The following is a 25,619-nucleotide window of genomic DNA, read 5'->3' as shown; positions in this document are numbered from 1 at the left end:
GGTATTAGAGTGTGTTTTTTTTTTTTTTTTACAGTGTTTGTGACCCCAAATAGGAAATAAACCATGTGCATGTGTATTGTAGGCCCCATAACAGTAGTTATGCAGCTTGCAGACTTTAATAACTCAAAATTGACTTAGAGAAAAGCAGGAGCAATCAGTAAGGCAGTAATAAGACCAAACAGGGAATTTATGTAACCATGAGGAATTCAGTCCCTATGATCTTTAGAGTATTACTCATATTAAAGAGATTTCCAGTCCTTTTGGTCTTGTGCTCCTCTGTTAACATTTGTCATTTTTCACAGTCCAATTTTTAACCATGAGCATTGTAATTTTTCCTGTGTGATAGGATTCTGTTATCCAACTATGGACAATGCCTGATGGTGTCATATATTATTTATGTGGTATAAGAGAATGAGCAGCAGTGCCGTGCACTCGTAATCACACTGAGCTTTGCAGCTAGGATGAGGGTGGATACACGCTGTGACTTTCCTTAGACTCTCAGCCTTTGGCATGACAAGTTACAAATAGTTTATATTAACCTTCCCTGAACTTGATCAAAACACAGATTGCAAAACAACTTCATCTGTTACCTGCATGTCAGTATTAAAATATGTTCTTTGCCACTGCTGCAGCCAAGTGGCTCTTTACAGTGTTTGACTTATGATTCCTTATTTGAAGGAAATTGAAGGAAAAATAATGAATTAATTGTGCTTTTAATGAGGAAAATCATCCTGTGTTTGAATATGCCTTTAGGAAGTTGCATTTAGCCAGAAAGTAATATTGATAGTCTTAAAGTAAACAAAATTTTATCTCATTTTTCTCTAGTTTCCTGTTTTATAAATCAGATGCTGTTGCATTGTTTCTAGTATTGCTGAGGAGGAATAGTGTAGGTAGCATGGAGTTCCTCTTGCCTGAGATTTTTCTTCCTCTTGCTGCTTATGTAGCTTTACCGGAAAGTCCTAATGAGTCATTCTTAATATGGGATGGCTGGAGAGGTTACACAAGTGTTCATCCTGATTAATTGGTGGTGGTAATCTGGTGTGTAATCAAGAACACAGAACTAATTACTGTACGTTTTTGTTGTTGTTGTTGTTTGCCTTTTTTTTTTTCTTTTTTTAGTACAAATGCACATAGATTAAAAAAAAAAAAAAAAAAGGGTTAGAAGCAGTGAATTTTGTAAGTCTTGAAAATTAAGTTTAAGGCAAGAAAGTATTAGCAACTCCAAGAGACAACTTGTGTGCTGTTGCATAGTGGTTTCCCGCTGCGGAGGCACCGTTTCTCTCACCAGGAAAGTGGCAGAGGTTTGCATTCACTCGGTGCCTAGGAAGGTTGAGTTTGCTTAGAGAGCCCGTAGTGCCTATGGCACTTCTAAGCATCCCCTCACAATATAAATGTTTTCTAGGATTGGAAGAAGTAGAACCCTTACTGTTCCAATGGTGTGCTTATTATCAGGATTTACTGTTTGCAAACAACTACTGTAGTAGTAGAGCTTCTTCAGAGAAAAAAGGACTAACTTTTTCCCAGTTTAGATTGCTGTTAAATGAGTAATGTGTTCCCTACACATTACATTGTAAGAATCTGTGTAAAATGGGGCCTGTATGATGCTTGCATATTTTACACTATGATTTCCTCTTATTAGTAGTACCATCATTATTTTTGTATTAGTTTGTCTCTTGTTTATTATAACTGCTTTTTCTTACTCCTTCTGTTTTCTAGGAAATTTTTATTTTTTTTAAAGTAGAGTATATAGTATAATGGTGCTGTTACCTCTGACAGATGATTCAAAGGGATAGAGCCAGAAGAATAAGTAAAAACTGATTGGTATGTTTCTAGCAATGCCATATTACAAATCTGATGACAAAATATTTCATGTAGTTCCTGCCATGCCTTAATCCCAGTGGACTGCTAGAAACATTACAGAATAAATTTCCAGATTTGGTGAACCAACTGTACCATCTGTCCTTAGGGACAGAGTTCCGAAGTGCAACTGTCAAATTAATTTTTCAAGAGAAGTGTGACATTGAGGAGATACAACACTTAAAATAGTCCTCTTGTGTTACTGAGAAGAGGTGTTGTTTTTTTTTGTTGTTGTGGTGGTTGTGGGTTTTTTGTTTGTTTGTTTGTTTGTTTTTCTTTGTTACTGTTGTCAAATTATAAACTTTTGCACTGGAGACTGGAGGTGTGATTTTGTTTCTGTCACTGCTTTGCTAGCAATATATCTACAGTGAGTAATTTGAGATTTCATACAATCTTCTTTTTTTTTTTTTTTTTTTTAACTGAAAAATCTTTTTGTTAGCCAGGGCACAGTATTTTATGTTCAGGTAAAAACATAACCATAAGAAACAAGGAAGTCTTACAAATTAATCAGGTAGCATGGAGCAAGAGGATGAATAGTGATTCCTAGTTGACTTCTGCATTAAACTATAAGCTGGAAATAAAGGTGGCTTAAAATAATAGTGCTTTGGAAAGACTTGTTGGCTGAGGTGTTCTGAAAACAAATAGTTGTCTTAAAATTGTCCGGTTAATAAAGACAAAAATTAGCTCTGTCTCTCCGTTGGTAGGACTCGGATTACTGAGTAGGATTTGAATAGTGAAGCCACCTGCTGATCTAACTGCTCTTAAGCATGTGTACAATTGCATGCATTGTAGGTCAAAAGAAAAGCTACAAGTTGTATACTTTTGGGTCATGTTTTATATGTGTTGATTAGTACTTTTTGTGGGGTGAGTTTGCATCTCTCACAGTCACTGTGCTAAGTCTCCCGTTCCTTGGAAACTGTGCTCAAAAGAAACCAGCCAACCAAGTGAAAACATGTAACAGGTAAAGTCTCTGATTTGGTTGCTCTCAGTGGTCTTTCATCAGTTTGTTTCTCGAGAACATTCATATTCAAATTAGAAGCAAATAACAAAATCATAGAATAACCAGAGTTGGAAGAGACCCACGAGGATCACTGAGTCCAGGTCCTGGCTCCACACAGCATCACTGAAAATCAGCCTGTGTGTCCGAGAGTGCTGTCCAAATGCTCCTTGACCTCTGGCAGCTTGGTGCTGTGCCCAGTCCCTGTGCCCGACCACCTCTGGGTGCAGAACCTTTCCCTAACACCAGCCTGACCCTCCCCTGTCCCAGCTTCATCCTGTCCTCTCAGGTCCTGTTGCTGTCCCCAGAGAGCAGAGCTCAGAGCCTGCCCCTCCGCTCCCCATGATGGAGCTACAGGCTGCCATGAGGCCTCCCCTCTTCTCCTCTGCTCTGGGCTGAACAAACCGAGGGCCCCCAGCTGCTCCTCACAAGCCTTGCCCTCTGGGCCCTTCACCATCTTTGTTCACAGTATGATCTTGATGCCATAGCAGTGCCGAATTCCAACTTGATTACATGAGAAAGCTCCCTGTGTTTTCCTAACAACCTGTGCCTCAAATCAGAACACACAGAAGCATAATTTCTTTGCTTTTCTAAGGTAGGAGGGTTGGAAGAAGATGGATGTTTGTTGAACGAATCACCATCTCAAACCAATCAGTTAGAGCCCCCAGTAAAGCTAGGAAAGCAAAGCTCTGTTGCAGTAACCTGGCACTTGAGACTGGAGCTGGAATAAAATGTTAGAGCAGGACACTTTGCTCCTCTAACACAGCACCTTTACTGCACTGATGGAGAGTGCTGTGGAATGGGTGGCCTTGGTTTTTATAAAATGCTTAAACGGTCACTAAAAGAAGAATGGGAGAAGGTGGATCCACAGGTTGTCATCAAGGAGAGAGGACATTTTGGTTCAAACTCAGCTCCAGTAGATGTTTAATTACACACGTGTGTAGTTGCCACTTTTTTTGTGTGTCCTTGCAAGACTATGAATTAATTCAGGTCTTGTTTGTAATGAGCAGGTGAGCAGTAATCTATCAGTGCTTCACTATGGTGGGAATTCATGTTATAGTGAGATTTAATTACAATAATAATGAAGATTTGCTGCCAGTCACTATGCAGGTAATGAAGGATACATGAAGATGAAAGACTGGTGAATCACAGTCAAACACATCCTCCGCTTCTAATAGTTCTAAAATAAAATTTAGTTTGTTTTTACGTTTTTCAGTAAATTTACATCCCCAAAGTAATCTTTCCTTTCTAACATGTAACAAAAACAATTTCCCATTGAAAAAGAAAAAAAAGGAGCTGCATTTCATCCAAAATGCAACTGCTTATCTGCTTATTTTTCTATTTTCTAGCAGAATTTATGGCATAACAGGCACAGTGTTGCACTGTGGTGCCAGTAAGCAGATTTGTTTTTTCGATCTCAACTTACCTGTTCATTTATCTGCTAAAGTCATTTATTGCTTTGCATATTCCACTATGAAACTTAATTCATATTATGAGACATTTCAGGGCCTTCTGAACACTAAGTATTAGAAAGAGGCAGTTATACCATGTTAACAAGTCTCCATTTTGTATAGTTACAAACAAAAAACCCTGTGCAAAGAAGCACTAGACCCAATTAAAGACAAAATTCTGCGTGCCGGTTCACACAGTTCATTGCATTAGCCTGCCAACATCATCACAAAGATTTTTAACTTGCTGCTCTAAGGTACTCAGCACCACATGATTCTCTAACCTTGGTTCTTGTAACTTAATCACTGTGGCTGATACGTAAGTCTATTTCAAATACTTGTGGCACACTAGTTGTAGTTTTGAAGTACTGACTTACTTCATTGGACTTTAAATAAATAAATTAAAGAATGCATTGGTAAATGAAAATATTGGACCATGAAGAAAAGTTTGCTTGCAAGCTTTGGTATGTATCTTAGAGGAATGAATAGAGTGGTGCGATGCAAGAGCCTTAAAGGTGGTGTGTGCTCATTAACAGAGCCTTAGGAAATTGCTTAAAGAATGGGAAAGGAACCTAGAGTTCTTGTTGCTCCATTATCTGGTTAATTTATGTACTTCTATGTTAAGTCATACAACAATTTCACTTTTTTCATAGAAGTTGTATTTTTCATAAGGGTCACAACTTTGAAATGGGAACACTCTTGGATATGAGGTAGAAATAATAACAGGAGATTTTCCATCACATCTATGACTATAGATGATAAAATCAACATACTGCTGTGTTTGTAAAACCAGTGTTAAAGTTAAGCGTCACTGAGATAAGCTAAAAGTAGATAATTTTTTGCAATTATGTTTATCTTATACATTAGCAAGTATAAATTGTTCTGTGTTCTTCTTAGCATCAATTACAGAAACTGATGAAATGAAAGCACAAATTTCACAGGAAGGATAGTTGGGAATATCTCAAAGAGAATTACCTTACCCCAGTGATTACAAGTCATAGCGTGGTTATTCATTTTTAATCCCTTTGCAATCTATCTGAAAGTCTAGATACATCTGGTTGTGCTATATTTTGTTGCTGTGTACCGCTCCACAGAGTTAGCTGGGTAAATTACGACAGATAACCAGTATTGTTAACTTAAATGGGTCATTCAGCAGAAGGATGAGAGTTTGCTTGAAATCTTAAGATCCTGGTTATTGTCCCAATTTTAGTGCATTAACTGCCTACAGTAGACTTATAGGAGACTTCTGTGATGAAACTCTTAGTGGTTATTGAGGCCTCGAAAATACTTGTTTGTTGTAGCATCTCTGTTTGCATGAGTATTTGCTTAGTGAAAGAATACTTACAGTTTACACAACCACATACATGTATAAACTCTTGGCATAAGGTAAAGATCTTCTGCATTTTGCTGTAGCTGTATATGTGGCGTAGTAGATGTTTACGTGAAAGGGAAATAAAAATTCCTTTTCTAGTAATGGGATTATATTAGAAAAACACTTGGGTTTTCTTTCAGAACATAAGACTCAGTTGTGAAAGAATGGTTATCTAAAGTCATGGCTTAAACTTTCAGTTGTTTCAATGCTGTGTCTGTGACTCCAAATCTAGTGCCCTTGATTCAGAACAGTTCTAAAACTTTTTAAACAATCATGTAATTTAAGAGTATCATGACATAAAAGCATTCTAAATTTGCATTTTAATATTTAATATTAAATTTGTGCTGCTCTAAATTAGGTTGATTAGCATCATCTTGAAAGGCTTTGGGAACTTACCAAGTTAAATAATAGAAATATAATCAAATGAGGATTTTCAGAAATTGAGAAATTACGGAAGGAACTGAGGGCTCCAGATGGCTACTAGCAGTTAGCATGGACTGGAGCAATGGATGATAATGAAATATGGCACTTCTGGGTGATGCAGCTGAAACGTAGCGATGGTAGCAGAGATCCTGTGCAAACATCAGTAAGCTCTGTGCTGGATGGGTTTCTACGGAGTGACAGCCTGTGGTGGGGCCAGAGGTCCTTGGGTAGGCCATGGGCATGAATCTGGTCTGCAGTCCAGCCGGAAGCAAAATGGACAGGGCCAGGAGCAGGGCTGGAGGCCAGCCTCCCTCAGCATCACTGGATGCTGGGGAGAGCCCCTGGGTCTGGCAGGGGTGCTGGGCCCAGGGGCAGGGTGTTGGAAGGGCCCGCATAAGGCTGAGCAGGGCCTTCAGGGGCTTAGGGTGCCCTTAGGGCTGTGAAATCCCGTGTCTCTAGGGGACTTCCATTCCGCTTATTTATTAATGAATTACTTTGCGCTTCTTTTAAGAGGGTTTTGAGCAGCATCTTCCTACAGCTGAAGAAAACACAGGAGAAATAATGATTTTCAAGTGTAGTGATGCCAAAAAACCACTTTGCTTTCTGTAGAAGAGAGTTTCGAGGGAAAAGTAGAGGAATGTTAAATTTCTCCTTGGAAATCCCCAAACACCAAGGGATTATTAAACACTTGGAGGCAGCTTAGATGGGAAGCCACCAGCTCTGGTAATGTGCACATAGGCTTAATTGGCAGATGTTCAAAACCAAGTGACAGTAGCAAATTAAATGTATTAATACTTGGAGAAAAATTGAGAAAGTGAAAATTTTAGTGTGACATACACTATGTTTTGAAGTAAACCTCCTTGCTTTCTCCTTTAGTGGGATTATGTTAATGTACATTTAATATTAGTGGAAGTAGGGACAACTTTAAAAATACATTTGTTCTATTTATTACACGTGATAAAAGCCAGCAGACTGCAAAAGGAGCTGTAAATGCCTAATATGCATTTATTAGCTCAGATGCTGTTCAGTCATGCTGGTTTTTATAGTGAGGGCATGTTGATTTCCACTTAGATACAGATGACTAGAAACCTTAGCATCAGCAGCTATAATTGAAGAGCACAGTCCCAAAGTGGCAGGAAAAACACTTGGATGTATTTAAAAACTCTTTATGAAATGATTCACAAAGCACGAGTATGTAATATTTAAGAAGCTAATGTCCCTAACCAACCTAGAGTGATTTTGTCAACAGGTCAGAAGCAGGAGGGTAAGTGTTTCTTCTCAGGCTTTTAGAAGTTTTATGGTAGAATGCTTTCTGCTCCAGGAGTTGAGGAGAGAGATGAGAATAAAGAGCATTTTGCATTTGTAATGCAGTCTCCTCAGGTAGGCACTTCTGCATACTTACTCAGTTAATAATGGTAAAAAACTTCCAACAGACTCGTAGTGGTCTGAATAAATCAGCAGAATTTCTGAGCTTTGTGCTCTTTTTATAGGAGTTTGTCGCTCTGGATCTGTTCAGCAACTTAATGATCAGATTTCACTGTCGTGGCATTGTAGCTATTTTAATAAATAATCAATACTTGATTATAATTAGGTCACATTCTACAAAAAATGTAAGCTGAAAATCAGGCTGATTTTTTAAGCTATATAAAACAAGATGACTACTAGATGAAAAAAGTATAAGCCTGTTTCCATAAGGAGAGAACTGGGAGAGGGTAAAACAGATTTTTACGAGGGCTGGGGGGAGGAGAAGCTTCACTCCTATTTGGCAGGGCTGCCCTCTAGTGCACTGCAGGCTAAAGGCAGCAGATTTTTCCATTAGTAATGGGGTTCCCTGTGCACCATAACTGGGCGTTTGTACACATGATTATGCTCGAGGAAAAAAATTAATATATATATATACATACACACACATATATATGTGTGTATATATGTAAATATCTAAAGTATATTAGTGCCATCTTGTGTTGCTTCTGTTTGTGTCAAGATAGGTGATGAAAAATTAACTTCCTACTGTTCATTTTTCTCTTAAGAAAAACAACATTTTTTAAGAAAGCATGTCAAAAACTCGTTGTTTTTCAGAAAGTTTTCAGTGAGAAAATGCTCAAATCGGTCAAGTCTGTCGTGCATTGTAATGTTGCTGTTCTTTAAAATTCCCTGACAGTCAGGAGCTGCAGATGGAGTTCACAAGAGTGAGAAGGGGCCGTATCCTGATCCATCACAACTGCCTTGCACCCGGTGCCTAGCAGGAAAGAGCTGTAATCCCTGCATATTTGGCTTCTCCTTTCAGGAAGAATTCTCCAAACATTTTGTAACTGTCGTAGCAACTCCTGGTACATTAGACTTGTGCAGGCTTTGCTGCTTGGGATGTGTTTCTGAAGCGTGAGATTTTAAACAGCTGGGGATGTGCTGGAAGATGGATCTGTAGGATCCAGTGCAAAGTCATAGAGGAGTACTGGGACTGCTCTGCTTTGTGACAGCCCGTCATAACCAGTGGTAACTTGGTGACTCAGGAGCTGCAGAAGTGGCTGAGCTAGCCTAGCTGCTGCTTGCTGCGTGTGGCTATACAGATGTGTGGGGTCTGTGCTGTGATTCACGTGCCGTGCATGCCATCCGTGTGCACTTCGGGTGGTGATGGTGCAAAGCAGATGGCAGTGACTTGGTCCAAATTGTGCAGCTTCGGGATGAGTGAATGAGGAGGCAGAACAGAGTATCGCACCCAGGTGTTACATGTTTATATCCGTAACTTGAAGCACAAATATTAAAGGTCATTCAGTGTCACCATAAATCAAAAATCGATTATTGTCTCTGAAGCCCATTTAAGTTTACAAGTTAATTTCATGCTGGAACTGCTGTACTGCAGATATTGTTCTTGCGCAGTTGTCCTGTGTTGCTCTCCCACATCGGCAGCCACCACCTGTCGGGGAGCACCTTCTTTGGTTTTAGTTCATAACTGCTAGTGACTGTCTTAATGGTTTTTAAATTACATATTGATTTGCTTCTTAGTGCCTTTCCTCCCCCATGCTTGTTTCTCCTCATTGGCATTCCTGGATGTATATCTTAGTTCACCAACATTTTTGTTCATCGTTTTCATATTATTTGCAGGCTGGTCAGTATTGTTTCCTCTAGCCCCTTTGATAAATAACAGCCCTTCAAATATTGTGAATGGGATGTGTCTTGTTCAGATTGTGAGGAGATTGATCAGCAAGTGGCATCACTCAGGAGCTGAGGGAGGCATCAGAGTTAATAAATGAATTTTCATCAAGAAATCTCATGATACATCTTCATTTGATTTTGAGACTACGACTGTGGATTCTCTGAAATGACAGTATTTGAGTATACCTCCCATATTGTGCTTCCTTGTTGCTTTATATTCTTACACGTGCAAGGGAAAGGAGTAAGGGCTTGTGCTGTCCTGCTTTTATGTCTTCCCCACTGTGAGCAATGTGAAATAAGGGGAAACAAAAAGTGGTGTGAGATGAGGAACTGTGGTAGGAAGAGAGCTTTGGGTTGTTACGCTTTGACTCTGACCCAGTTGTGTAAACAAAGACATGCAAAAATACAATAAATCTTCAGCTAGATGAGCAGTGACATAAAGGCAATTTTGTACTTATATATAAATATGTGGCTGCTATTACCTTACGGTCAAAATACACAGCCAAGTATTTCAAAGCAAGGTATGCAGAGAATCCATTACCTGCATTTCCCATTTGCCGTTCTGTGTGTGTTTGATAGTTAATAGCTGCCTGGATTTATATGGACGAAGCAGTGGACTGTGAAAGTTGGAAGACACCACAGTTTGGCCACGAGGGTACGTGCAGGATTATACCATAGTTTTTAAGCGGTAATTCCACAAAGTGGCAGTAAAAAGGAGTGTAAGATTGCCATCCCACTCCTAAACTGTGGTTATTGATTGCATCCATAAGCCACATACATGTCAGTGCAAAGCCATTTTTGTGGTGTTTCAACAGAAGCCTTCAGAAGTAAAGTCATCTTCAATTATGTAGCTGTGCAGGAGCATGTCACTCCATGTCCTTGGTCTCCAGTCATGGCAAGGCCCAGTACTTTCTCTAAAATGCTGTGTTTTTGCTCCAAATCCCTCTCATCAAAGCCTGAAAACTGCATCTCTGCATGCATGTGGGGAGTCCTCCATGCTGACCACTTCTCAGTGTGAAGTCTGGCGTGGTGCAGAAAAACAAACTAGGAGGACTGATGGCAGGGGCATGGGGGATCATGCCTGTGACCTTGAGCTGTTTTTTTAAAAAAATGTGGAATTTGGTTTCCTTCTATACTCTAACAGAATCAGATGTAGACTGTACTCCATCCTTGGTGTTGGTGCTTTTTAGTTGGTTTTAGCTGGTGCAATAGTTTCTCTTTGTGACCTTTCTGATGCCTTTAAGTGCCCATAATTTGTGAAGAGAAATGATACCACTTGGAGGAGATGAAAACACTAGGAGGAAATGAATTTCCCCAACATGCCTGTAACAAAACCTCTACTTCCTGCATGGGAAATAGCCCAGAAGGGTCATCTTTTTCCTCCTGCCACTGAACAAAGACTTCTACTAGAATAAAGAAAGCACTACAACCAATAAAGCACTTCCCATGCCATCTGTGTGTTCCGCGTGTATGCCTTCTGCCTGCAGAAGTTCCCTTTCTGCTTCTGGCAGTTATTTGTCAGAAGCATTGTGATGAGCATATGAGACTTGATCACCTGTCTGTAATGTCAGTCTTGCTCTCTCTGAAGTGTATTTATTGCAGCTGTGTTATGGGAAGACATAATTCTTCTGAGGAACTTTCATTGTGATAAAAGCAAGAACATGTAAGTTTGAATTCTGCTGTATAAAACAAGTAGCTGCTTTAGGGGTTGGGAAGAGAGGAGCCAGGAAGAAAAGCACTTGGAGCTGCTCTGTTTAGGTAGGGCTGAAGTATTTGCTGTCTGGTTGCTTGGCTTGGGTAAGGTTTATGAGGCCCAATCATGCATAAAGCTCCACTCAGAGAAGTAAGTTAGGACAGGAAGCCTTCTGATTTTCTACTTCGTGCTACACTTTGTATTCGTGTATATTTTGTGTTGATCCATGTATCTTGAAAAACAGGTGTAGGAATTGGAATGACTTAGTCATTTTCTATAGCAGAGCATGTAGTGTATCATCTTTCAACAGGATTAGGCTTTCCAGCACTGTAAGTTGCAGACTTTCAGGTGCTCAGGTGCACAGAAGATAATAAAAACATCACAAGGTGACTCCCCCAGATTCCCCCAAAATGAGGAAGCAGCAGAGTGTAATCTGCTGCTGTGCCAAGAAACAAAGAGTAGATAGGGCTGTGGCTGTGCAGGTGCAGAGAGAGACATTTTTTTTAAAAAGGCTGAGCTGTTCCAGAAAATGCTAAGTCCTTGTTAAGTACCATACCAGTAGTTGGTTCAGATGGAGTCTTCATGCGGAAGGACAGAACCTATCTTTTCTGTGACAGTGTGGTCTGTAAAAGGTTGTACCTCTCACTGAAAAACTTGAGGGCCTACAAAACAAAACACTTCCAAATACTGGGGTTTATGCAGCGGTAGTGCCTGTGCATGCAGCATTGTATGATGCTCCTCAGACAATACTCAAGATTATTTTTTATGTACCACCTTTTGCTGATGGTTTTCTGTATGCAGAGCTACTTGGTGTCTGCTTCAAATAAATAAACTGCATCTTTTCTTTGAGGTAGAATGGGCTGTGAATGGAGCCTGACAGGGGGAGACTGCTGTGTGATGTTGGCTGCTTTGCCACTGTGCTGCACTGCTCTGGAGTGGAGTTTCAGGGAGCAAAGCAGAACAAAGGATGGCTTATTTTACAAACATGGTGTCACTTTGAAGAGTCCAGGGGAGCAAAATTGTTTATGTAAATTATTCCTTGGTTTTACATTCTTAATTGAAGTAAATTATCTTCTTGCAAACAGGTCAAGAATTTGAAAGAAAAAGACTCAATGCCTGTAATTCCATACAGAAATGCTAATCTGTTTGAATGTGAATGTTTTTCCAAATTCTATTCTTTTGAATGCTCTCCTAGTTTGAATTGCCTAGTTGTCGCTTTTTGTTGTAATTTGATGGTCCAATTGTCTCTTTGAAAAACTGAAAATCGGTGAAAATGCATTTCCAATGCATTGAAGGCTTGAATTGCAGACCTTTCAGCAGAACATAACACATTAATTTTTCAGGCCTGTATTACATGGGTTTGTAACAGTGATTTCTTCATAGATGTTTATTACCTCTGATGAGATATATATGAATGTTTTAAAAGCTAATGTAGCACACAGGCCAGCAGCAGCATGTAGCATTTGCAGCATGAAGACCTGTAACAACAGGTAGAAGCATCTGTGTGTAAATACTGAGTAGCCATGTTTGTGTGGGTAGCCCAGGAGGTGGGTGGCCCCTGTGTTCTGCTTGAAGGGAGGGGAAGAAGTCTCCTTTTCCTTTGTGGATCAGTAAAGTCACTCCTCTGTGCTGAAGGCATATTGTATCTCTTACTTGTTCTGGATTTTCTCTGTAACAGGGAAAACCAAAATCTGCTATCCATCTGTGCAAAACGGGACGTAGTAGTACACAAAAATGAATCTGTTCTCAAAAGAACTCATGCTAGGAAGGTGGCTCGACAGAAGAAACTGAAATAGTTTTATTATAAGAATAAGTATTGTGATTTAAAGATGCGTGTTTAATTTTTTTATTTTTAAAGAACATGCGTATTTTCTGGGCCTCACTGTGAGAGGACGTTGGCAAAAAATGAATTCCTGACAACTTAGGGTGGGAACAATGAATGAGTTTCTGGAACAGCCAGTGATGGTGGCTGAGTTTCTAAATTTCCACAGCCCCTGATGCGCGGGGTGAACGCGTCGGTGAGAGCAGCGTGTATCTCTGCTCGCATCTACCTTGGTGCAAGCTGGCGCAGCGCGTGCAGGCTGCAGGTCCCCCAGTCCCACCCATCTCGGTGTTTGGCTGGGGTTCTCTTTTGCACATGGATGCACCCATAAATGTATGCACACACAGCTGTGTGCATGTTTACAGGTGCCAAGGTGCATGCACATGTGTTATTGTGACAATGGCATTGGGCTTACAATTGGGCCTTTGAAGCTGTTTTTTGACAGCATACGCATCTGTCTGCAGAACAGCGTATTAGTGAAGTGTTGATATTAATCTGATGTTATGTTTTCCCCTCATTTATTGCGTATTAGAGGTAACACACACTGTCAAGCAACGGCAAGCTCATTCATTTTAGAAAATTAGCAAAGCCACGTTGTGGCCCACTGCTTGAGAAACAGCTGTCACGGAAATCTCTGCTTTGTTTACTTGTGAGACTGTGTTTTTCTGCAGAATTCCCTTCTGTTGATCTGTCTCGTATGAATATGTTGTTTTGAAACTTCGGCATCTTCCCCTTCTGTGCTAGTTTTGTTTGGTGGTAATGGAATTGAGAGCCAAGAGGGACTCTGAAAGGCAAATAGGTTTCCTAATTAAGAGGGAGTGATTGGGTAGAATTTGAAAGATCAGTTGTGAATGTGTCTATACTTTTGTTTAAACTTCAGCACTAAACTCTTAATTATGTTTTGCAGGATATGAACGATTACTCACCGGTATTTAGCAAAAAGCTCTACAGGGGAATGGTTGCTCCTGATGCAGTCAAGGGCACCGTTATCACTACCGTTTCAGCAGAGGATCAAGATCCTCCGGTAAGCAAAAAGGTTCTATTAATATTCTGCACCCAAGAGGGAGAAATCTTTAACCCTCATAAGCGACCTGACTCTCTCAACAACAAAGGTGATTATTATGAGTTTCACAGAGCAGTAACTCATACATTTTTTGTCAGCCTTTTTGGACAGAGGCTGCATGTAAAACAATGGTTTCTGAAGCTGGCACATCAGCGATACAGCTCTTTTCTGACAGGAAGAGGTTTGAAAACCACTTCATTCAACTTCCCAGTGTCAGATGAATTACAGGAATAGGAAAGAATGAAAGTCATGGCTGTCTTTTGTACAGTTGTGCAGCTTAACAGGGAAATAAAATACAGCTTTTTAAGATTGTTACCTTCTTGATTTGCAGTCATTGTGCATTCCTAGTCTGAGACATCATAGGGTCATGGGGAACTGCACAGCCCACCAGCTGGCCTTATTGGATATGTAGTATTTGAACAGACTGGTGTTGTTTTGGGGATAAAGTTTATTTTTGCCACTGGCTTTTATCACTGTTCCCTAGTGAAGCACTCGATTGACAGAACTGAACACATATTTTTGACTTGTTAGCTATTCTGAAGGGTAATATCAATTTTTGTAATCAGAGGTTGATGAACATTGGTGACCAGATGATACACTGAGGACAATAAAAGGCCAAGATGTTCTGCCAGCCAGGTTTAATTTTTAATTGTTAGTGTTTGGCATATTAAGGAGAGTAATCCTCAGGGAGAAGTGTTCAGAGTGAATGTGCCATGCACATTAAAAGATGATGGCAGTGCTTTGACACAAATCAATTGTAGCTTAGCTAAATATGTTTCATAGTACTTTATTTGCCACTCAAGGACAGAAATGCTGAAGCAGTGTTTCCGTAAGGACAGTCCTGCTATCCTTTTGTAAAAAGTCCTAACACAATGGCAAGTAAATTCACTGCAGGTGTTGTCTGTCAGCTGCATATTACTGAACCTGGAGATATTACAGTAGTTAATACTTGCTGAAGATCTGGACTATTGTTTGTCTAAAATACATATAAGAATATGTTATCAACATGTAGGTCACAAATAACAATTGTTATCAATAAATAGTTTGCAGTACTTGAGGAATGCAGCAGCAGAGGAATGCTGCACGTTTTGCTTCCTTTTTGCTCTGTGGAACTACAGTACTTTTGTCTGATTTTTTTTCACTGTTCCTTGGGGATCTCCAGGCCAAGGTGTCCACCATCATCTTAGTCATTGTTTAAAACTGAAACTTGCAGTGAAAATTAGAGTTGATGGCTCAGATTTTATTCACTGGAAAATAATTTTAAATTGATTTAAGATAATATCCTGTAACTATGTGATCCAAACTAAGCTTTGATTCTACTTTCTGATTTTTTTTTTTGGTCTGTCACATTTCATATATGTCTTATTCTTCCATATATTTGGTGCAGTAACATGGGTGCAGAGTTTCTGGGTAGCATTAGAAGCCAGCAAGGTTTATGCTTGCACTATATAGCACAAAAGTATCACCTTATGTTGCCAACACTTCTTCCTGAATGATAATGCACTCTGTTACTGTAGTACTACCATCAAATTAGTAAGCTTTGCCTTCATAAACATGGGTCTGAATTGCATTCAGCATCTCAGGGAGTTCAGCAGATGGGTGTTAGCTGGTGAAAATTCTTTGTTGCTCTCCCTAGGAATGAGTTGGAAACCAGGCAGGTAGAAAACTCAATTTTTGTTAAAAAGCTTTCATCCTCAGCAGTTAGCAGCAACAGGAAACACTGCCCATATCACAAGTGGAGCTGCTTTAGAGTGATCTGTCAGTGGAGAGGGGGGAAAACTTGATTTCCATGACTGTTGAAAGTGCAATTTCTATTTTTTTTTTTTTTTATTTTGACAGTCAAAATCAGCCAGTAATACAGTTCTAAATCCATCAGTAGCATTTCTATAGACCTGGCTCTGCCTGTAGCAACAGTACGCATTTGTCCTAGCAGGTTATCTCACCAACCTTTGAGAAAAGCATGCAGAAAAGGATGCTAAGGATCAGTGAAATAGGACAAAAATCAGAATTTATCTTTCATGGAATTAGTGGAAATTTCAACACAAATGAGTTATTGGGATATATATTTAAAAATATATATTATATTGTAAAAATATATTTTTATATATTCATTGCTGCTAGAGAATCAGTTTTTAACTTGATTTTTTATGCAGATTTTATTTAATATTATCTGTTGCCTTACAATAAGATTATTTTGGTCTTGATGAAGGATTTGCCCATTCTGATATAATCTCCATTTTGTGATTCCCTAGGTTAATGTGTTTAAACATTAAAGAATAAGATATCACCAAAACAGTTGATGAAACAAAACAGTCTCTAACTGATTAATAATGTATTTGTAACCTTTCTTAGTTCTGTGGAATCTGCATTTTATAATGTAAGGTTATGTCACTTTATCATCTAAAAAACAAACAAACAAACAAGAAAAAACACACACACAAAAAACAATAATACTACTAGCCCATCAAACTGTTAGCAGATTTTTTTACTTAGAATTATGTTTAGCCCTTTATCCTTCTGCAGTCTCTCCATTTCTAACATTTCTATCACTGTCAGATGGACAGATAAAAGTAGAAATTGATCATGAGTAAGCTTCCCTACTCTTACAGTGGATAATAATGGCCATCCTTAGGTAGCATGGGAATGGGAGAATATAAAACCAGACTAAAGCACTTATGTCTCCTAAATTCCTTTCTTGTGATTTCCTCATGTGTTTATATGGATTTATTTTTTTTCTGATTTTGAATGTTTTGTATTTGAAAGATGTGAGAATTGCTTGTATTTCTGTAGAGAAATTGATGTACATACATGAGAGAAATCAAAATCACTGCGTGCTGGATCCTGCTTATTACCATTATAATAGGCATAAATGCAGGTAACAATGTGAAGATTTTGAAGTCTTCAAAATCAACTGTTGCATTGAAATTGTGTAATTTTCTTAATTGAAGCATACAAACCTGATGCCTGTAACATAAAGCCACCAGTAGAATGCAAGTGTTGATAACAGGATTGGTTTGGTCACAACAAACATCGATTTCTGATTACTACTAAGTGCTCATTTAATACAAAAATCACCTGTGCTAGATTCAAATGCTCCCAAGTAGAAACCTCATTATGTTTTCATTTTAACCTTTGGATTTCAAAGTGATCAAAGAACTCTTGGCCTGAAGGCATGAGGTATCTCTGATAGTTATTCCTTCAGTGCCCTAGTGAAATGTCAATTAAAACATAGAAACCAGTGCTTTTCTGTAAAGGACAGAATAGGATTTGAAAGGTTTTCTTGAGCAAATGTCAGTTTCAGTTCTAACCGTTTTCTCCTTTCTTTCCTTTTCCAGTTCGCATTCACTTTGTGTGTGTGTGTGACAACTGAGAATATAAACTATTTTTAATAAGTTACTTTTCATACTTGCATTAAAAATCCTTAATTTGAATTACCACTCTGGTCATTGAAATCTGGTACATTTGGTTTCACATACATTTCAGGAAGCATGTTAGATCAACTTACGTCCTTTTGTTTGTTGGAATGGTCCATAGTATATTTTTCTCCAGTTTTAAAGAGTTTTATGGTATGCAATCTCTCAAGTTACTTCATACATCCTACTGTTGCTCACACTGTGTTTCCCAGACCAGCTTTCCTCTAATTCTTGACATGTGTACAGGTAAACGGTAACAAAATGCATAAAGCAACAAAAGCCGGCCAAGGGAGGCAAAGGGAGTTCTGGTAGTAGAGCAGAGCCCTGGTGGCATGACTGCTAAGGAAAAGCTTGAGTACATCTTCAAATCTTTCTAAATAACTAGTAAACCTTGCTAAAATACAAAGCTTGAACTTTAAAACACTTTTAGAACTCACAGGAAGCTGTCCTCTTTGTGTGGGGGCTAACTGTGAAGAACCAGATGGGGGAAGCATCCCAGCCTCTGTGTAAAGGGTTGAAGGGAGTGACACAGAGGTGTCAGGACAGAGCAGTCAGTTGTGCACAGGATTTCCCTTGTGTCATCTTGAGCTTTCCTTCCAGAATGGTTGTCCATCTGGAACTAAAGGACTAAGAGACACGATTTTTCCACTGTTAAACTGTGTTCTTTGTTTCCTGTAAGAACTCCATTGACTATTAGAATTTAACTTCCCAACCAAATCCTGTTCTGAAAACAGTGATCTGACCAAAGGATGAAGTCAAAAGTGAATAACAGTGCAAGCAGGTATCCTGTGAGGTCCATAACTATTCGTGTGGCTGGAAAACACAGACGTGTTACATGTGTACTGGGTGTGCCAAATAAATGCTTCATGCAACTAAAGTAGATATGATAATATCCTCTAGAAAAAAAAAAAAAAAAAGAAACAATTATCTGTAAAATAGGGAATGAAAACCAAGATCTAAGGCCACTGGGGGGGGGGAAGCCTGGAGTTACAGGCATAGCTGAGCATAAAAGAGCATAAAAGAGAAGTAAGAGTCTAAGGCTGCAAGGTAATAAAGAAAAGTCCATCAATGGAGACAGAAAGGAGTGAGCGAGTCCTTGTACAGCCGATAATCAGACATTTGCTTTGGGGCATGTTAGTGTGGACTAAGGGGTGGTGAGAGAGAAGGATGCCGAGTTACTGGAGTTTCTGAGACAGCTCCTCATGCTTAGCCACTGTTATATTTAATCAAACCTAGAGTTTTGAACTAGCATCTGTATGCCCTGCTTTGCTTTAGATAACACAAATGTACACAGCTTTGGTTTCACCCAGAGATGTTTTCCAGTCTTTTTAGTGAGACATACCTGCAGACCCCAAGGCTTAGATGAAGCCGGTGTCTGACTCTCTCATCAACACTTCTGAATTTTATCAGCACAGTCGTTAGTATCCTGAGCTAGCAAACGTCTGTTCTTTGGGCAGGTAGATGACCTTTTATAGCTGGTGAGATCTGAAGCGTACATCAGGGCTGTAACAGATGCATAAAGCCCTCTATCCTACGTTGCTCGATGCTATCTGATGCTGGAATGTCCTCAGGACTGCTTTCAGTTCCCCTGTTTGTAATAATACTTCTACTCTCAGTGCTCAGTCTAAGAGCTTAGCTCTCAAGGAATGATGAGTGGCTAGCACAAGACACAGCTTCTTCAAATGCTTCAGGGGTGGCAGCCAAAAATGTGTGGAATTGGTGTCTAGACAATGCTTGGGCCATCTGGGTGAGTCACGCTTGGCAGCTGAACAGAGGCACGGCTGAAACTGCTTTTAAACAGTTCTCTTTAAACTTCTCTTCCTTCCTTCCACGTTGGGTTTTGATGTGACTTAAACCAAAAATAAATGCTAGGCCATGCTGTACATCGTCACAGGGTATCTTCGTTTCCTACACACACTAATGAATAGTCTGACTTAAAATGGCATGGGGCAACCTGTTCAGGAGCAGGAGAGGGGCAAGTAAAAAGGATTTGGCTCTGTGGAATGACAGCAGAGCAGTGGCTTGCCTTGAAACTTTAGGGGTTAAACCAGATTTAGTGGGAAGGTTTTGGTGATGAGAAAGGTCTTTAAAGTTGTTTTATTTCCAGTTATGTACCAAACTTTTTTTTTTTTTTTTAAGGAGATAATTGCACGTGGAGGGATTTGAATGTTGGTTGCATTAAGCTTGTCCTTTTTGTTTGTCAAAGGCACTACGTCCTGTACAGATGGCCATGCACGTACTGAAGTTAGCTATTCAAGGACACCCGAGATCATCCCTGGGGAGAAAAAGAAGAGTTTTATTCATTGTGATTAGTTCATGCTTTATTGAAGTGATATGGTGATGAAAGATGCCAGATGATTATAATCATTTTCTCAAGGAGCTTAACTCTCCAAATATTGCGAAAGGAGAGCAGCTTGAGCTATGTGATAGGTGCTTGGTTTAATTATCAGGAGGTGAATATTTCCAGGACTGATATATCACGAGGTGCATGCTTTTCCTCTGTAGGCTTTTTTTTTTACATGAGCCATCACTGTAAAAGCTGGAATATTTCTTTCATGGACAATTCCCCCACATATTCTGATTTTGTTGATTTGAAAAGTCAATAGAAACAGATGCAGAATGCTAATTTTAATGACCAGTCAGTTTCCAGAGCTCCAGAACATCCAGTTTAATGGTTTATCCAGTCTCGTAACACCTTGTAAAGTTTGTGATCAGTGGAGCTATTTTGTCAGATTGAGAGTAATTGTCCTTATTGTTTTACAGCACCCACTGAAAGTGTGATGCTAACAGATATTTAATTAGAGATTTAACAGATACTTAATTAGAGATAAAAACATTTTCATATAGTCAAGGGCTTGATCTTTTATAAACTATTACTGTTGAATATCATAGTGTCTGCTGGAGATTAGCATAAGGGAAACATACTGCAAAATCAGTAAGCTCTTAAAGGAATTTTATCTTGTGGATTTAAAAGTTTATACTCATTTTGTGTTCAGCTTGTTATTAATTCAGAATTTACAGAATTAATCCAGACTTGCAGACTCCTTCATTGAATTACATACTAAAGAATAAAGTAATTCAAATTTTAGAGCTTATATAAAATTATAAAATGGTAATGACTGGTAAATGAGAGAGTAAATAAGTGTGAGTGCACTGTTAACACTCCGTAGTTGGTAGGAGACCCACCAAAGTCAATTGCTTGCCTTGTGGACTGGCCCATCTTTAATGGTAACTGTCCTGTGTTGGTTTGTTACAAAGAACACTTGTGGCCATCTGTACATTTTGTCTTTAGCATCACTTCCCTTTTTTTTTTTTCACAGAGCTAACTTTACAAAATTTGCCTTAGTGAACTCTTTATGTTGTAAATCATTCAGATTTCTGTTGAAATTTCTGAATGAAAATGAATGGAGACCATACATTTAACCTTACTTGCTTCACATTTTATCTACAGTAGCTGTAGAAGTAATCTGACTTCAGTCAGAAAGTGGCATTGAGTGCAAAGGGACTTGATGAATAGGTCTGCCTTTATCTTTTATACTAGTATTCCATCCTAGTACTTGGGTAAAATCCCAGTCATTTACACAGATGCACATCTGGGATCTTCATGAATAGAGTGCAGATGGAAGTGAAATGCTCTTTTTTCCTCACTTTTCTGGGCTCCATTTTTCTGGTTTTGTACCTCCATTACCCTTTTGCATAGTGGGAGTAAGGATTCTAACTTCCTTTTGAATTACTTTCAGAAATACCAGTGAAAACATAAAGAAGACGTTACTGTTACTTTACTCATGCCATTTCGATGGATCTATTGCATTACAATTCCTCTGTAACCTCTCTGTGCCTGTTGAGAGTTATCTTGGTAGTGCACATATGTACTCTGCATGGCCTCTTTGTCCAGGATCTCCACATGCAGCCTGATCATCTAATGTAAATGCTGGGGATGTTTTCTTGCCATACCCATGGAGTTTCCCCAGAGAAAATGGAAACATGAGGAATTATGCAACAATAATATCGTAATTGGAGCTGGATGAGTTTGATATTAGTCTTGGTCTTTTAGGATAAAAGTTCTGGTTCAAGAGAATGAGCATGGTTCCTGCCAGCTAAAATCCTTTCTTTATGGTTTATTTGAGAGTATAATTTATTTGGCAATATAATGTTATATTTGAGTTTTGCTGTAGACATAGGAATGCATCTAAATTAATTTTAAAAAGAAATGAAAGATGATTAATACTTGAGATAATTGAAATTTGCTTCTAAATGGATTTCCCTGGAAAATTTCTCATGAGATTTTTCTAATTACATTTGTGCCAAAATATAGTAAATAAAAAATAAATCCTCATTTTGTTATTTTCAGAAATGACAGGAGAAAAGTGTACTTGATAGTCATATCAGGAGCAATAACCTGATGAGAATTTTCTTTATTTAATAACAAATTACCGACTGTGTGCATGTTTAGTGATAATGATAGCTTCTAGTCTTACAAGCAAATGTAGGGACCATTACTCTGTAGCCAAATAGAGTGGATCTTAGCAGGTAATTTCCTCTTAACTGTGTAATGGTGAAGAAGAACATCAGGACAAAAGTTGTATAATCATCTGTTATGCTATGATCTCTGAAATTTCTCATTTTTCAAGGATTTTCACATGTATAATGTGCATGGTCATGTAAAATATTTTTAACAACTAACATGGTTTTCATAAATTGCTCCATGGAACACCAGAGCACATCTGGTAGACCCAGTTCTGCAGGCCTGCCAGTGTCACAGGAACACTGGACTTGCTAATACACCCAACCTGGGCCAGGCTGCATGACATGATACAGTGAACATATTGTCAAGAACAGCAAAGCTCTTTTATACCACGGTATTGAATACAGATGAAAATTACCAGTTCTCTATTAATGAAACTGTTGGCTTTGGATGTTTTGTCTGTCTAAAAGCAATGTAAAGATCTGAGGTCCAGACTCAGGATTTTGTCAGCCACAGTCATACCAACAGGAGGACCTGAGTTTCGATGTGCTTCTCTGATGAATCAGTAGATTTTTGTGAAGTGTCCCAGGTGTCTACATATCCAGGTAACACAGACAGATAAATAGTTATTCAGAAATCAGTGTGCAAAATAAATACATATTTATTTTACATATAATACAACACACACACACACACAAAACCTTTATTTGCGCTAAACACCTTGTTGGATGCCTTTTCTTCTATTTAGCACACAGTTTTTACTCTTAGTGACTTCCAGTGCTTTAGGAAACTGCTACTTTGTCGCGTTTTAAACTTTGAAAACACACAAACTACTAGTGAAATACTATCAATACTGGTGAAGGGGCACTTGCTGAGAATGAAAGGAGTCTGTTAAAATTCAGGTGTCTCCCAGCTGTCCTCTGTAGCCTGTGGGTGGTGCAGCCCATCTCAGGGGCTGTAGAGAGGCAAATACAACCTCCCAAGAAGTTAGGTGACATTTGTCAGTATCTGCCCCTCTAAAGTTAGATGTGTGCCAGGCACCATCCTGCTGATACCAGAGACGATCCTCCAGGGGTGCATGGGAACGTGGTTGTTGCAGCAGAGCCTGGGGTGCTACGAGGGATCTCTTCTCTAGATCAGCAGCTGGTGATACCGTTGTACCAGTGTTATCTTACCTTTTAGCCACAAAAGACTGCATGTGACATAATTTGCCTCTTCTTACTCACCCCACTAAGTCAAAAACAGTGAAAAAAACAAGGATGCATACACACAACGTAGGTCATTAATACATTCTGATTTACAGTGTTGGAGTGAAGGAGATATGTTTTGTGTTGAAAATTAATGGGAATGGCTGCAATGGAAAAAAAAATTCCTTGTGTAATTGAAAACATGACTCAGAATGGTTTCAGTGCTACAGGAGCATGAGAGAGGCTGTGGGAGAGATGATCAAGACAGAAATAATGCAGGCAGCACTGCCAGGAAAGGAGGTGTGGTGGGAGAGGAGCATGCAGCCTGAAGGTCAGGAGGTCTCTACAAGGTTTCCAGACCCCTTGAAGAGAACCGTGGCACGTTGTCCCTTGATTTTGGCTCTGCCCTCCATGCTGACAGGTGTGAGAATCATGGAACAGCTTGGGTTGGAAGGGACCTCAAAGACCATCTGGTTCCAACCCCCTGCCATGGGCAGGGATGCCACCCACTAGATCAGGTCGCCCAGGGCCTCATCTAACCTGGTCCTGAGCACCTCCAGGGATGGGGCATCCACAGCTTCCCTGGGCAACCTGTGCCAGTGCCTCACCACTCTCTGAGGGAAGAATTTCTTCCTAACCTAGATCTCCCCTCTTAGTATAAAGCCATTACCCCTTGTCCTGTCATTACCTGCCCAAGCAAAAAGTCACTCTCCAACTTTTTTATAAGCCCCCTTCAGGTATTGAGAAGCTGCAATGAGGATACCCCAGAGCCTTCTCTTCTTCAGCCTGAACACCCCAACTCCCTCAGCCTGCCTTTACAGCAGAGGTGCTACAGCCCTCTGATCCATCCTTGTGCCTTCCTCTGACCTGCTCAAGAAGGGGAATAGTGTGACTGTGGAGATCCCAGGGACAAGACTTGTCACCTGTTTTGTTTTTTTAGGGACTTGGTAGGTCACACGAGTCAGCACAGGCTGCCAGAGCTTTCCTGTCTCTCCGATGTGTCAGCCAGCTGCCTCGTAAGCTGTACTTACAGGCATGGTTATTTTGTGTGCTAAAGGTCCTTGGAAGGGTGACAGCTGGAATGAGATCGCTGAAAATGTGATGGATACATCAAGAAACTTCATTGTTCAGAATAAGTGTTAATTATTCAGACATCTAGTGTTAAAATAGTTAAATCGGGTAAATAGCCTCCTATTAGCAAACATTGAGTTACTGATCTGAAAAACTCATCTATTATACCCTTCTGGCAATGCATCTTCTGATTCCCTTTTTAATTTTGGTATTCTTGAGTGCATATGGACGCAGACAGTTTGTGAGACATGCACAGATGCACAGGCTGCCTGTGCTTGTTCTTGTCATTAAAAATGGGGGTTGAACAGTTTTTTTCAGGCCACTTAAAATCCATTTGCAAAAGAGCTTTTTCTATTACTAGTGCTAGGACAAATGCCTTCTCCTTAACTGTTTTCTGAGGTTGTGCTTAGAACTAACAGCGATGGCTAATGGTGAGGCAGAAGTCCTCTGTTCAAGGTGGCAGGGGCCACAGTGCCCTAACTGTTGGAGGTGAGGATTTGAAAAGGTTCTTCAACACTCAGCTTTGGTGAGTCAAGTCAAACTTACAGATATTGCTGTTTGACGTGGACATGAGATAGTCTGTTCAGGCTTTGGCGGGTTTACCCAAGCAACCCGGCGCTGTTCACATTTTGTCTCCTCTCAAAAAAAAGTTAGTGAATGTCATGTAGGCTGGAGTGTCCTGTGTTCACAACTGTAGTCTGATTTTTCAGAAATACAACGTGTGAATCTTCCCACCTTCAGTAACAAGACTTCAATTTTCAAGACAAGCTAAATAGTGTTTACATTTTTAAAATATTCAGAGTTTCCTGAACTAGCACAAGAGGAGACTTTTAAATTCAGCTGTCAAAATACTGTTGAAAAGTATGTTAACCAAGTTTAAGTGATGTCCTTCTGTTATTACAAAAATAAATGAATTATCAAACAGATCACCACCTCTGTCTATATGTATATATCTTCTTCAACCTAAGGATTTTATTTTTTTTTAGCTTGCTTCTTTCCAAACTTCTGATGATTTTTCTTAGAGGATCTATCAGATGTTTCTAAGATATTTTGTGGGAGGCATGTTGTACTGGGATGTTAACTTTCCCTGCAGCAGCCCACACAGTGCAGTGCTCTGCACTTATAGCTAGAACAGCAGTGGTATCACACCAGTGTTGTGCCTGCTGCTGAGCAGTGCTGGCACAGCATCAGGACTCTCTCTAACCCTCCTAGGGGGTGGGTAAAAAAGTGAGAAAAGAAAATCACCAGGGCAGCTGACCTAAACCAACCAAAGGGATATTCCATACCATATGATGTCACACTCAGCAATAAAACGTGGAAACAGGAAGAAGAGGGGAGGGGTAGGCTCTCGTTGTGAAAACGTCTGTCCTCCCAAACACTGGCTGCATGCGTTGAGGCTTTGCTTCAAGGACATGGTCAAGCATCGCTCATTTATGGGAAGTAGAGAGTAATTTATTTCTTCTGCACTTCCGCATAGCCTTTATTTGTTTTGTTTGTTCGTTTGTTTGTTTTTTTCCCTTTTCCCCTTTCCCTCTTTTCCCTTTAGTTAAATTGTTTAATTAATCTTTCTTTAATAATTATTTTTCCCCTTTAATTAAATTATCCTTATCTTAACCCATGAGTTGTTCTTTCCTTTACTTCTTTCCCTCCTCTTC

At 39.5% G+C, this 25,619-nt stretch overlaps 1 protein-coding gene across 1 annotated transcript in view; it reads left to right on the top strand.

Moving 5' to 3' along the window:
- The window catches only part of PCDH15 (protocadherin related 15), a 731,645-nt gene that overhangs the window by 604,556 nt on the left and 101,470 nt on the right, over nucleotides 1–25,619 (top strand). The window contains exon 25 of the mRNA XM_082765483.1: nucleotides 13,673–13,789. Coding sequence (XP_082621609.1) covers nucleotides 13,673–13,789 — 117 coding nt within the window. The remainder of the gene's footprint in view (nucleotides 1–13,672; nucleotides 13,790–25,619) is intronic.

This window comes from Aythya marila (genome assembly GCF_965140915.1).
Source record: "Aythya marila genome assembly, chromosome: 7".
NCBI lineage: Eukaryota > Metazoa > Chordata > Aves > Anseriformes > Anatidae > Aythya > Aythya marila.
Note: the sequence above shows the minus strand (reverse complement) of the source record. Positions and strands in the feature narration are given on the sequence as shown.